Below are 12793 nucleotides of genomic sequence, written 5' to 3' on the forward strand. Positions count from 1 at the left end.
AGTATACCATTTTTAAAAGTTGAAAAATATGCAAAACAACTCAATGTCTTATTTAGGGATACGTACATATATAGTAAAAGTATAAAGAAATCTATGAAAATGATTAACACCAAAATCAGAAAAGTGGCTACCTCTTGTAGGGGGAGAGAGCATAGGAGATGTGATCCAGGAATGCTGTATTTCCTAAGGTGGTTCAAGTGTTCACTCTATGGCTCCTTACATCTTTTTGGCTAATTTTTTTATAAAATGAATGGTTGCAGAGTAAGTGGAGAATCACCAACAGTCCTTTTGAGAAACTTGGCCATAAACAACATAGAGAAGAGATAGAGTGGTAGCTAGAGAGAGAGATGGGGTGAAGGAAGATGTTCTTTTTTAAAAAAGAGTATATTTGAATGCTGATGGAAAGAATTCATCAGAGAGGGAGAAGTTGAAGTTGCTGGAGAGAAGTCAGTAACTGATAAAGTTCTAGGAGAAAATAGCAAAATGGACATAATTGTTCTTTGATAGAGATAGATTTTTTCTTTTTTAACCAGAGGAAAGAAGAGAATGGATACAAATGCTGGTGGTTTGAAAGTTGATGGTTGGTTGATGAGAAGATTCCTCTCTGATTTTTAATCTTCTATTTTTAATCTTTGTCCACTAAGACAAAGGTCATTTGTGGAATGGAAGTTAGGAGGGAGAGTCATAGGATTCCATGAAAATACTTGTGAGGGGGCCGTCCTGGTGGTGCAGTGGTTAAGTGCGCATGTTCCTCTTCCGGTGCCCGGGGTTCCCTGGTTTGGATCCCAGGTATGGACATGGCACCGCTTGGCAAAGCCATACTGTGGTAGGTGTCCCACATATAAAGTAGAGGAAGATGGGCACGGATGTGAGCTCAGGGCTAATCATCCTCAGCAAAAAGAGGAGGATTGGCAGCAGATGTTAACTCAGGGCTGATCTTCCAAAAATAAATTAATTCATTAATTAAAAATAAATGAATTTTTTAAAAAAGAAAATACTTGTGAGGAATAGGAAGGAACATTCATCAGAGAAAGACAGCAAAATTTCTGGGAAGCTTTGAGGGCCTGGTTGAGAGTGATTTATGAAACATGATTATGAGAAATTCAGATAGTATATAAAGATTCAGATTTAATTAATAAATCTGAATTAATTTAATTCAGATATAATTGATGAAGAAAGCAAAAATGGTATGGCATTACTTTTGCTTCCATGTTTTTCACAACATCATTTTAAACCTGAAGGCTGTAGAAGTCTCATAACTAACTTGGGGCAGGTCCTTCTATGCAAAATACTGTCTTGGGACCTGATGTTTTGTTAGTATTGGCTTTGATCTCCGGGTGTACAGCCTTTGTTTCCCTGCCTTGTAGGAAGTGACCTGTTCAGACTCTCTCATGGGTAGAGAAATCCTACCAAATGAGGCCAAGAGGGATTTCTCTACTCATGAGGCTTTTTGCTTTAACATAGTGCATTGTGATAAAGTTACAATTTATTTATTTATTTTTAGTGTTTAAAATTTGTTTTTGTTAGAGAAGAGCATATATTTAAAGTGAAACTTCCTTTCCCTTCTCTCTTATCCCATGGTCTACTCCCAAGCTGTTACCACTTTTAATAATTTCTTCTACGTAATTAACTTTTAAAAGTTGCTTAAATTATTATAATTATCATTATTTTATACAGTGGTTAGAGTTTACCATACTGATGCTATTTCTTTTTTTTTAATTGCAGTAACATTGGTTTATAACATCATATAAATTTCAGGTGTACATCATTATATCTCAGTTTCTGTGCAGACTACGTCATGTTCACCACCCAAAGCTAATTACCATCCATCTCCACACATGTGCCCAGTCATCCCTTTCACCCTCTTCCCTCCCCCTTCCCCTCTGGTAACCACCAATCTAATCTCTGCATCTATATGTTTGTTTTTGTTTTTATCTTCTGTTTATCAGTGAGATGATACAGTATTTGACTTTCTACGTCTGACTTATTTCACTTACTATAATACCCTCAAGGTCCATCCATGTTGTTGCAAATGGCAAGGTTTCGTCCTTTTTTATAGCTGAGTGGTATTCCATTGTGTATATGTACCACATCTTTATCCATTTGTCCCTTGATGGACACTTAGGTTGTTTCCAAGTTTGGGCTATTGTGGATAAAGCCACAATGAACATAGGGGTGCATATGTCTTTACTCATTTGTGTTTTCATGTTCTTTGGATAAATACCCAGTAGTGGAATAGCTGGATCAATATGGTCAATGGATCAATTTTTTGAGGAATCTCCATACTGTTTTCCATAGTGGCTGCACCAGTTTACATTCCCACCAGCTGTGTATGAGAGTTCCCTTTTCTCCACGACCTCTCCAACGCTTGTTATTTCTGGTCTTGTTAGTTATAGCCATTCTGATGGGCATGAGGTGATATCTCGTAGTTTTGATTTGCATTTCCATAATAGTGAGTGGTATTGAACATCTTTGCATGTGCCTCTTGGCCATCTGTATATCTTCTTTGGAAAAATGTCTCTTCAGATCTTTTGCTCATTTTTAAATCGGGTTGTTTTTTTGTTGAGATGTATGAGTTCTTTATATATTTTGAATATTAACCCCTTATCAGATATATGGTTTACAAATATCTTTCTCAGTTGTTAGGCTGTCTTTTCGTTTTGTTAATGGTTTCCTTTGTTGTGCAGAGGCTTTTTAGTCTGATGAAGTCCCATTTGTTATTTTTTCTTTTGTTCCCTTACCTGGTCAGACATGGTATTTGAAAATATGCTGCTAAGACTGATCTCAAAGAGCAATACTGCCTATGTTTTCTTCTAGAATTTTTATGGCTTCAGGTCTTACATTCAAGTCTTTAATCTATTTTGAGTTAATTTTTGTGTGTAGTATAAGATAATGGTCTACCTTCATTCTTTTGCATGAGCTGTCCAGTTTTCCCAGCACCATTTATTGAAGAGACTTTCCTTTCTCCATCGTATGTTCTTAGCTAAAGTTACAGTTTAATAGCAGTTATAATAAACTATATTCTAAAATAATTGAAATCTTAGCTTGAGTCTCTTGAACTTTTGGAGTTTACATCATTTAATAATCTAGTAATTGAACAGCTTTATTTTCAGTAGAACAGTTGTTCTAAGACATAAATTGAAAAAAAATTAACAACAGATTCTGAACACCACTTGAAAGAGGCAAGTTAAAGGTCACATTTTACTCGTTAAACTATTTTTAAAATTACAAATTTAAAAGATTTTAAAACTAATACATGTGTTTATTAAAAGAATTGTAGAAGATCAATTTCTGGTTCACTGGGAATGTACATTAAAATTTTTTTAGTATGTGCTTACTGTAATTTTTTTATTGTAAAATATACAAAACATAAAATTTATCATTTAAGTGTACAGTTCACTGACATTAAGTACGTGTTGTGTAACCATCACCACTGTCCATCTCCAGAACTTTTCATCATCCCGAACAGAAATTCTGACCCATTAAACAATAATTTCCCATTATCTCTTACCCCAATCCCTTTGCAACCACGATTCCTATTTTCTGTCTCTGTGAATTTGCCTTTTCTACATACGTTATGTAAGTGAAATCCTACCGTATTTGTCTTTTTGTGACTGGCTTATTTCACTTAGCGTAATATCCTAAAGGTTAATCCATGTTGTATCATGTGTCAGAATTTCATTTCTTTTTAAGGCTAGATAATATTCCTTTGTATGTATGCACCACATTTTGTTTGTGCATTCATTTGTTGATGGACGCTTCCATCGCTTCCACCTTTTGAGTGGTAGAGAATGCTGCTTTGAGCATCAGTGTCCAAATATCTGGCTGAGTCCCTGCTTTCAGTTCTTTTGGACACGTATGTGTGTGTGTAATTGCTGGAACACTTGGTAATTCTTTGATACTTTTTGAGTAACCACCAAATTGTTTTCCACAGCAACTGCACCATTTTACGTTCCCACCAGCATTGCGCAAGGGTTCATATTTCTCCACATTCTTGCCAACACTTCTTTTTAAAAAGTTTTTGAGGGGCTGGCCCCGTGGCAGAGTGGTTAAGTTCGTGTGCTCCGCTGCAGGCGGCCCAGTGTTTCGTTGGTTCAAATCCTGGGTGCGGACATGGCACTGCTCATCAGACCACGCTGAGGCAGCGTCCCACATGCCACAGCTAGAAGAACCCACAACGAAGAATACACAACTATGTACCGGGGGGCTTTGGGGAGAAAAAGGAAAAAATAAGATCTTTTTTTTTGTTGTTGTTGTTGTTTTGGAGGAAGATTAGCCCTCAGCTAACTACTGCCAGTCCTCCTCTTTTTGCTGAGGAAGCCTGGCTCTGAGCTAACATCTGTGCCCATCTTCCTCTAGTTTATACGTGGGACGCCTACCACAGCATGGCTGCCAAGCAGTGCCATGTCCGCACCCGGGATCCGAACCAGCGAACCCCGGGCCGAGAAGCGGAACGTGCGAACTTAACCGCTGCGCCACCGGGCCGGCCCCGGAAAAAATAAAATCTTTAAAAAAAAAAAAAAAAAAAAGTTTTTGAATAGCCATCTTAATGGATGTGAAGTGGTATCTCATTGTGGTTTTGATTTGCATTTCCCTAATGATGTTGAGCATCTTTTCATGTGCTTATGAGCCATTTGTATATCTTCTTTGGAGAAACATTTATTCAAGTTCTTTGCCCTTTTTTTTTTTTAAAGATTGGCTCCTGAACTAACGTCTGTTGCCAATCTTCTTTTTTTTTTTTTCTTCTTCTTCTCTCCAACCCCCCCCCCCCCCCCCAGTCCATAGTTGTATATTCTAGTTGTAGGTCCTTCTGGCTCAGCTATGTGGGACGCTGCCTCAGCATGGCCTGATGAGTGATGCCATGTTTGCACCCAGGATCCGAACTGGCACAACTGCAGGCCGCTGAAGCGGAGCTTGAGAACTTAACCACTTGGCCACAGGGCCGGCCCCATCATTGCCCATTTTTTGATTGAGTTTGTCTTGGTGCTCTTGTGGAAAATCAGTTATAAATGTGAGGTATATTTCTGGACTCTCAATTTTATTTTATTGATCTATATGTTTATAGTAAGTTTTGAAATTGGGAAGAGTCTTCCAATTTTGTTCTTTTGCAAGATAGTTTTGGCTAATCCATATGAATAGAATGTGAATTTCCAATGCATTTGAATTTCCATATGAATTTTAGCATCAGCTTGTCAATTTCTGCAGAGAAGTCATCTGGGATATTGATAGGGATTGTGTTGAATCTGTAGATCAGTTTAGGGAGTATTTCCATCTTAACAATATCAAATCGTCCAATCCATGGATATGGGATGGCTTGCCATTTATTTAAGTATTCTTTAATTTATTTCAATGATATTTTATAGTTTTCAGAGTATAAGTTTTGCTGTTCTTTATGTGTGTGTGTGTATATATATGTATAGGGTTGGTTTTTTGTTTTTTCTTTTTTTTGGTGAGGAAGATTGACCCTGAACTAACATCTGTTGCCAATCTTCCTCATTTTGCTTGAGGGAGATGGTCGTTGAAATAACATCTGTGCCAATCTTCCTCTATTTTTATATGAAGGACACTGCCACAGCATGGCTTGATGAGCAGTGTGTAGGTCCGTGCCTGGGATCCATACCTGTGAACCCTGGGCTGCTAAAGTGGAGCACATGAACTTAACTACTAAGCCACTGGGCTGGCCCCTGCTGTTCTTTTGTTAAATTTGTTTCTAAGTATTTTGTTCCTTTTGATGATATTGTAAATGGAATTATTTTCTTAATTTCACTTTTGGCTTTTTTTTTTTTTTACTGCTCCAGTCAATGAAAGGGAAACTTTATTGAGGCCCCAGGGCCATGGGGCTCAGGCAGGAGGTGACGCTTCGGGCAAAGGACGAGCCAGAGGAGGGGCCTTATTTGACCTTCTTCTTGGGGCGCAGGTTGTTGGTGTGGCCGCACTTCTTCTTGCGGCAGTTGACAGCACGAGGGTGCAGGCGAGCATAACACTTGCGGCAAATCATCTTGTCGCAGTTGTATTTCTGGGCGAGCTGGCGGAGGGAAGGCTCAATGATGCCGCCCCGCAGGCGGAGCACCAAGTGCAGGGTGGACTCTTTCTGGATATTGTAGTCTGAGAGAGTGCGGCCGTCCTCCAGCTGTTTGCCGGCAAAAATCAGACGCTGCTGGTCAGGTGGAATGCCCTCCTTGTCTTGGATTTTAGCTTTAACATTCTCCATGGTGTCACTGGGCTCAACCTCGAGGGTGATGGTCTTGCCCGTCAGGGTCTTCACAAAGATCTGCATGTCTGCGTCCGCTCGGCCGCCTCGTTGAAGAGAAAGAGCTCACTTTTGGCTTTTTTAATTGCTACTATATAGAAATACAATTGACTCTTTTTTTTTTTTTTTTTTTTTTTAAAGATTTTGTTTTTCCTTTTTATCCCCAAAGCCCCCCAGTACATAGTTGTGGGTCGTAATAGCTATAGCATGTGGGATGCTGCCTCAACATGGCTTGATGAGCAGTGCCATGTCCGTGCCCAGGGTTTGAACCAGTGAAACGCTGGGCCGCTGAAGCGGAGCACGCGAACTTAACCACTCTGCCACGGGGCTGGCCATGACTTTTTTTGTATATTGATCTTGTATCCTGCACCTGTGCTGAACTTATTAGCTCTAATAGTTTTTTGGTGGCTTCTTTAGGATTTTCTGTGTACAATATCATCATTTTACATTGTCCTTTCTGATATAAATGCCTTATATTTCTTTTTCTTACCTAATTGCCCTGGCTAGATCCTCCAGTACAGTATTGAAAAGAAGTGGTGAAGGGACATCCTTGCCTTGTTCCTGATCTTAGGGGGAAAGCATTCAGTCTTTTACCATTAAATATGATGTTAGCCATGGGTTTTTCATAGAGGCACTTTATTAGATTGGAGAAGTTCCCTTCTTCCTAGTTTGTTGAGTGTTTTTTATCAAGGAGGGATGTTACAACTTGTCAAATGCTTTTTCTGCATCTATTGAGATGATTGTATGGTTTTTGTCCTTCCTTCTATTCATATGGTGTATTATATGAATTGACTTTTGGATGTTAAGCCAACTTTGCATTCCTGGGATTAAATCTCACTTGGTCATGGTATATAATCCTTTGTATATATTGCTGGATTTAGTTTGTGAGTATTTTGTTGAAGATTTTAAAATTTATATTTTAAGGTTTTCATTAATCTGTAGTTTGGTCTTTTTTTTTTTTTTTTTTTTATTCTCGTAATGTCATTTTCTGGTTTTGGTATCAGGGGAGTGTTACCCTCATAGAATGGAATGGGAAATGTTTCCTCCTCTTCTGTTTTTTTGGGAAGAGTTTGTATAAAGGATTAGTATTAATTTTTCTTTAAACATTTGTTAGAAATCACCAATGAAGCCATTCAGTTTTGGGCTTTTCTTTGTAGAAAGTTTTTTGATTACTAATTCAGTCTCATTACTTGTTGTAGGTCTATTCAGGCTTCCTATTCTGTTACTTTTTTTTTTTTTTAAAGATTAGCACCTGTGCTGCCATCTGTTGCCAATCTTTTTTTCTTCTTCTTCTTCTTCTGCCCAAAGCCCCCCAGTACATAGTTGTATATTTTTAGTTGTGGGTCCTTCTGGTTGTGGTGTGTGGGATGCTGCCTCAGCATGGCTTGATGAGTGGTGCCATGTCCATGCCCAGGATCTGAACCAGCAAAACCCTGGGCCACTGAAGCAGAGCGCGAGAACTTAACCACTCAGCCATGGGGCCGGCCCCCTGTTACTTCTTTAATGACGTCATTTTGTGTCTTTAGGAATTTTGTCTGTTTCATCTAGGTTATCTAATTTGTTGGGATACAGTTTTTTAATTGTCTTCCCTTATAATCCTTTTTATTTCTCTAAGATTGGTAATATTGTCCCCTCTTCATTCCTGATTTTAGTAATTTGAGTTCTCTTTTTTTTCTTGGTCATTGTAGCTAAAGATTTGTCAGTTTTCTGGATCTTTTCAAAAAACCAATTTTTTGTTTTATTCATTTTCTTGATTATTTTCGTATTCTCTATTTTATTTATTTGTGCTGTAATCTTGATTTCCTCCCTTCTGCTGTCTTTGGGTTTAGTTGACTCTTCTTCTTTTTAGTTTCTTAAGGTTAGTGTATTGATTTGAGATCTTTCTCTTTGTTTATTATCAGTATTTATACTTATAAATTTCCCCTTAAATGCTGCTTTAGCTGCAGCTCATAAGTTGTTTTTTTTTTTTTTTAAAGATTGGCACCTGAGCTAACATCAGTTGCCAAGCTTCCTTTTTTTTAAATTAATTTAGTGTTTTCTTCTTCTCCCCATAGCCCCCCACTACCTAATTGTGTATCCTAGTTGTGGGTCCTTCTAGTTGTGGCATGTGGGACGCTGCCTCAGCATGGCCTGATGAGCAGGGCCATGTCCGTGCCCAGGATCCAAACCAGTGAAAGCCTGGGTCACCGAAGCGGAGTGCGCAAACTTAACCACTCGGCCGTGGGGCCGGCCCTGCCTTTATTCTTGTATAATGTTAAATCCTCAAATACATTCAAATACTTCTCATCTAATCCCTTTCATCAGATTAGTATGGACGTTTTATGAAAGACAAACCTGAGGTTTAGGGAAGTTACCTACCTAAGTCATATATCTAGTATGTTATACAACCAGAACTAAAAATCAGATATTTTTAACTGTCCCATTTACTAAATTACGGTGCCCCAACTGTTTACTAAATTACAGTGTCTCAACTGTTCATAATTCAGTTGAAGTTTGAAACTTATGTTACTTTGTTAAGGTATTTAAGAAGTTAATTAAGAGGTAATTGCCTGTGTTGATGTTTGGTTACTAGACATTTTATGTTTGACAATTTTTATTAGCAAGGATACAGTGCTACATCTAGATTATCAAATAATCCTTGCTGATAAGTAAACCACTTGGATCACTTATGATTTGAGGAACCGTGTATTGGGAGATGAAGAGTCATCTTGAGACTTATATCTTAGCTTCTCTGATACTGATTGTGGAGAAATAGAGGGGGAGGACCCTTCCTTTTCCCCAGTACTCATCTGGTAGATAGTTATTGCACGTGTACCATATGCTCTGAGTTATTCCTCATGTTCTTCTGAGGTTGCTATCCTTAACCCCTCTCTTATTTTCTTCCTTTTTTCCCAAGAGGTCTTAAGGATCTTGAGAGAAATATAAGTGGCTGAGAAGTGACCTCTTTCTAATTTGTTCGGTTTCTCTGTAAATGCAGTTTCACTTGGATGCATCTGCTAGTACTGGGTGGATGAGACTTAGATTAACTGCAGTGGCTGGCAGAGGCTGCCTATCAAAGCCAGCCCTTTCCTTCCTTTAGTACCCCAGTCCCATGTTGTCCATAATAGAATTCATTTTGCTGTCTTTGGATACTAGATAACTGAGGAATAAAAATAGAAATAGCAGTGTGTCTGTAGCATAGAAATTTAAAATTATTTGATTAGATTTATTATAGTTACCACCCAGAAATAAAGAATGGAAAACTCCAGAGAGGCTGGGCAGAGGCAGATCAAGGTGAAAGGAAAGAATGCAGATAGAGACAAATCAAGAGACTTGGAAAGAGTATTGCCAAATGTTGACAACTGCAGTGAGGTTTGTATCTTCCTATGAAGGGACTGAGGAGAGTTTAGGCATGGCCTGCCTGTAGAGTTTAGGAGTGGGCCTGGAGAAGGAGGCAGACAGCTTGAAGAAGTGGTCAGTAGAGTTAGGATGCGCAGTTTAATCTAAGATTTAATCCTAACCTTATATTCCTCAGTTAAGATGTGTGACAAATTGGGAAAGCATGGTTATTATGTAATCAAAAGACTACCACTTTAGTAGAAAAATAGACAAAAGACATGAATAGGCAGTTCACAAAAGAAGAAATATGAATGGCTAAGTAAAACATGAAAAAAATGTACAGTCCAACTATCAGAAATTCTGCAGAATGCAGCTGACTGTGGGCTATATAAGGTCAGGGACTATCTATGCATCATTCTCTCTTTTTTTTTTTTTGAGGAAGATTAGCCCTGAGCTAACATCTGCTGCCAATCCTCCTCTTTTTGTTGAGGAGGACTGGCCCTGAGCTAACATCCGTGCCCATCTTCCTCTACTTTATATGTAGGATGCCTACCACAGCATGGCTTGCCAAAGCAGTGCCATGTCTGCACCAGGGATCTGAAGCAGGGAACCCCCGGCTGCCGAAGCAGAACGTGTGCACTTAACTGCTGCGCCACCGGGCCAGCCCCTATGTGTCATTCTCCATGCCTAGCAATAGTAGATAGGCTCATATGTTTGTTGAGTAAATGAAATAAACCAATGACATTGGAATAACTTTTTTTTTTACCTCTTAGATTGGTGGCACAATTTAAAAAGACTCATAATGCCTGGGATTGAAAATGGCATGGTTAAAGGGCAGTCTCTTACTTTGTTGGTGGGGCTGTGAATTGACACAGTTTTTTTGGAAAGCAGTTCAGTGATATTAAAATGGTACAACATATACCCTTTGACTCAGCAATTCCAAATCTAGAAATTTATCTGAAGCTAGAGTGTGCACGCATAATACACATTCATTGTAATGTTTGTAATACTAAATTCTGGATCCAACCCAATTATCTATCACGAGCGTTCTGGTTAAATGAGTACTATGCAGTCAATAAAAGAAGGGAAATTCATATGTGTTGATGTGGAACTGTGTTCATTATTTGTTAAATAAGAATTGTGTGTATAATAATTTCTACATGTATATGACTATATGTGACTCCTTACAATCTTATTTGTTTTAGGGGAGTGAAGTTATTGGTGACTTTTACTTTCTACTTTATACTTTATAAAATATTTTATATTTCTACTTTATATTAACCATATTTGAGTTTTTGATCAAAGAGTATTACTTTTGTAATTGGAGAAGCAGACCCATCAAGGTTTATCTCTTTGAAAAATACATGGGCGGAAGAATACTCTTTATTTACATTTACAGGAACAGCCAAATGTTTACTGAGGGCCAAGAAAGAAGATTTAGCTAAATAGGGAGACATCCTACATCTTGTGTATGAAAACTGGGTATTCAGATTTCAATTTTTTTGTGTTTAGCTTGTGAGAATATTAGTTGGCACCTTCTGATGCTCGTTGAGTTAGTTGTATCTAATTCTTATCTATGCATTACTCAACACTTAACAGTTCTACTGAGTTTAAAGAAATAATGAGGTGATCAGTCATATTATATACATTGTGTTGCATCTACTTTCCCTCACATAGCAGCAATTATGGAAATTCCTCCAAGTTAATTGACAAAGATCTACCTCATTTCTTGTAGTAAGCTATCATTTATTTAACCATTTCTGTGTTCTTGGGCATTCAGTTATTTTCACTTGTTTTACCACTAAAAATAGTACTACAGGAAACATCTTTGTAGCTTATGTCTTTTTTTTTTTTTTTTTTTTTTTTTGCAGAGGAACATTAGCCCTGAGGTAATATCTGTTGCCGATCCTGCTCTCCCTTTTTTTTTTTTTTTTTTTGCGAGGAACATTAGCCCTGAGGCAACACCTGTGCCAGTCTTCCTCCACTTTGTTTGTGGATCACCACCACATCGTGGCTGACCGGTGGTGTAGGTCTGCGCCTGTTATCCAAACCCACAAACCCAGGCTGCCAAAGTGGAGCACACCGAACTCACCTACTATGGCACAGGGCCAGCCCCTGGCCATGCTTTTAATTCTGTGGGATATAGTCCCATGAGTGAGGCTGCTGGGCTGAAGGGTTTGTCTATTTTTTTCTGGCTGAGTTGGAAACATGGCTTCACCATTTTAATAACTGTGTCGTCTTAGAAAAGTACTTGGCTCTTAATTACTGTTGTTATTAGATAGAACATTTTAAATAAAACATTCTTTTCTCACTGAATTGGACTTGTTAATTATTAAAATCTCATTTATCTTTGAGTTTACTTCTGGTCTCTGTTTTTTCATTTCTGTGCTCTACCATGCTATTTTGATAATGGTGATGGCTTTATAGTAAGTTTTAATATCTAGTGTGGCAAATTCTTCTTGTTCTCTCCCCAGTGCTAAGTATATAATAGATGCTTGTTGCATATTTATTAAGTTAATAGGTATACTTAATAAATATTAAATGTTGCTTTAGATGCATTTGGGATGCCCATTTACTTTAGGGAAATGGAAGCTTGCATGTTGATGGTGTTCCCTCCTAGCCAAGAATGGTGCTACACTTTCTCAAGTATAATAAATAATGACACACAGGAGGAGTTGAGGAGAATTGGGTGATCATTGTGAACTTGGAGGTGCACGGGGGTGCACCTTAGGCATGAGAGAAATACTTTAAGCCCCTAGAGAATAGATAGTTTAAATCCCAAGGCTGAAAAATGATGGAGAACACCCATAGTACTCTAATATGTAAACTTTACCACTCTTTTCCTTCCATCTTTTATTTTGAAAAATTTCAAACCTATAAGAAAAGTATAACGCTTCCTATGTCCTAAGAATCAAGGACATTCTTCTCTGTAACCAAATACTGTTATTATCACAGTTGAGAAACTTAACATTGATACAATTATCTGAAATACTGTCCATATTCACATTTCCCCAACTTTGCCAGTAATGTCCTTCACAATGATTTTTTTCTCCCCAGATCCAGGATCTGGGAAGTGAAGGATCATGCATTGCATTTAGTTGGTATGTCTCCTTGACTGTAGAAGAATATAGATGTAATCTCCAGCCTCTTTTTCTTTGGTCTCTCAGTATTAACATTTTTGAAGAGTCCAGGCCAATTTCACAGAACTTGTCTCAATTTAGGTTT

The 12793-nt window shown here is 38.1% G+C and overlaps 2 protein-coding genes across 9 annotated transcripts in view; one reads left to right on the forward strand and one right to left on the reverse strand.

Moving 5' to 3' along the window:
- AFF4 (ALF transcription elongation factor 4) overlaps positions 1–12793 on the forward strand; it is a 93213-nt gene that overhangs the window by 14247 nt on the left and 66173 nt on the right. The window lies entirely within an intron of this gene.
- On the reverse strand, positions 5799–6314 carry LOC139046290 (ubiquitin-ribosomal protein eL40 fusion protein-like). The gene has a single exon (XM_070518179.1). The coding sequence runs from the start codon at positions 6275–6277 to the stop codon at positions 5891–5893; it is 387 nt and encodes a 128-aa protein (XP_070374280.1). The 5' UTR covers positions 6278–6314; the 3' UTR covers positions 5799–5890.

Source organism: Equus asinus, chromosome 9 (genome assembly GCF_041296235.1).
Source record: "Equus asinus isolate D_3611 breed Donkey chromosome 9, EquAss-T2T_v2, whole genome shotgun sequence".
NCBI lineage: Eukaryota > Metazoa > Chordata > Mammalia > Perissodactyla > Equidae > Equus > Equus asinus.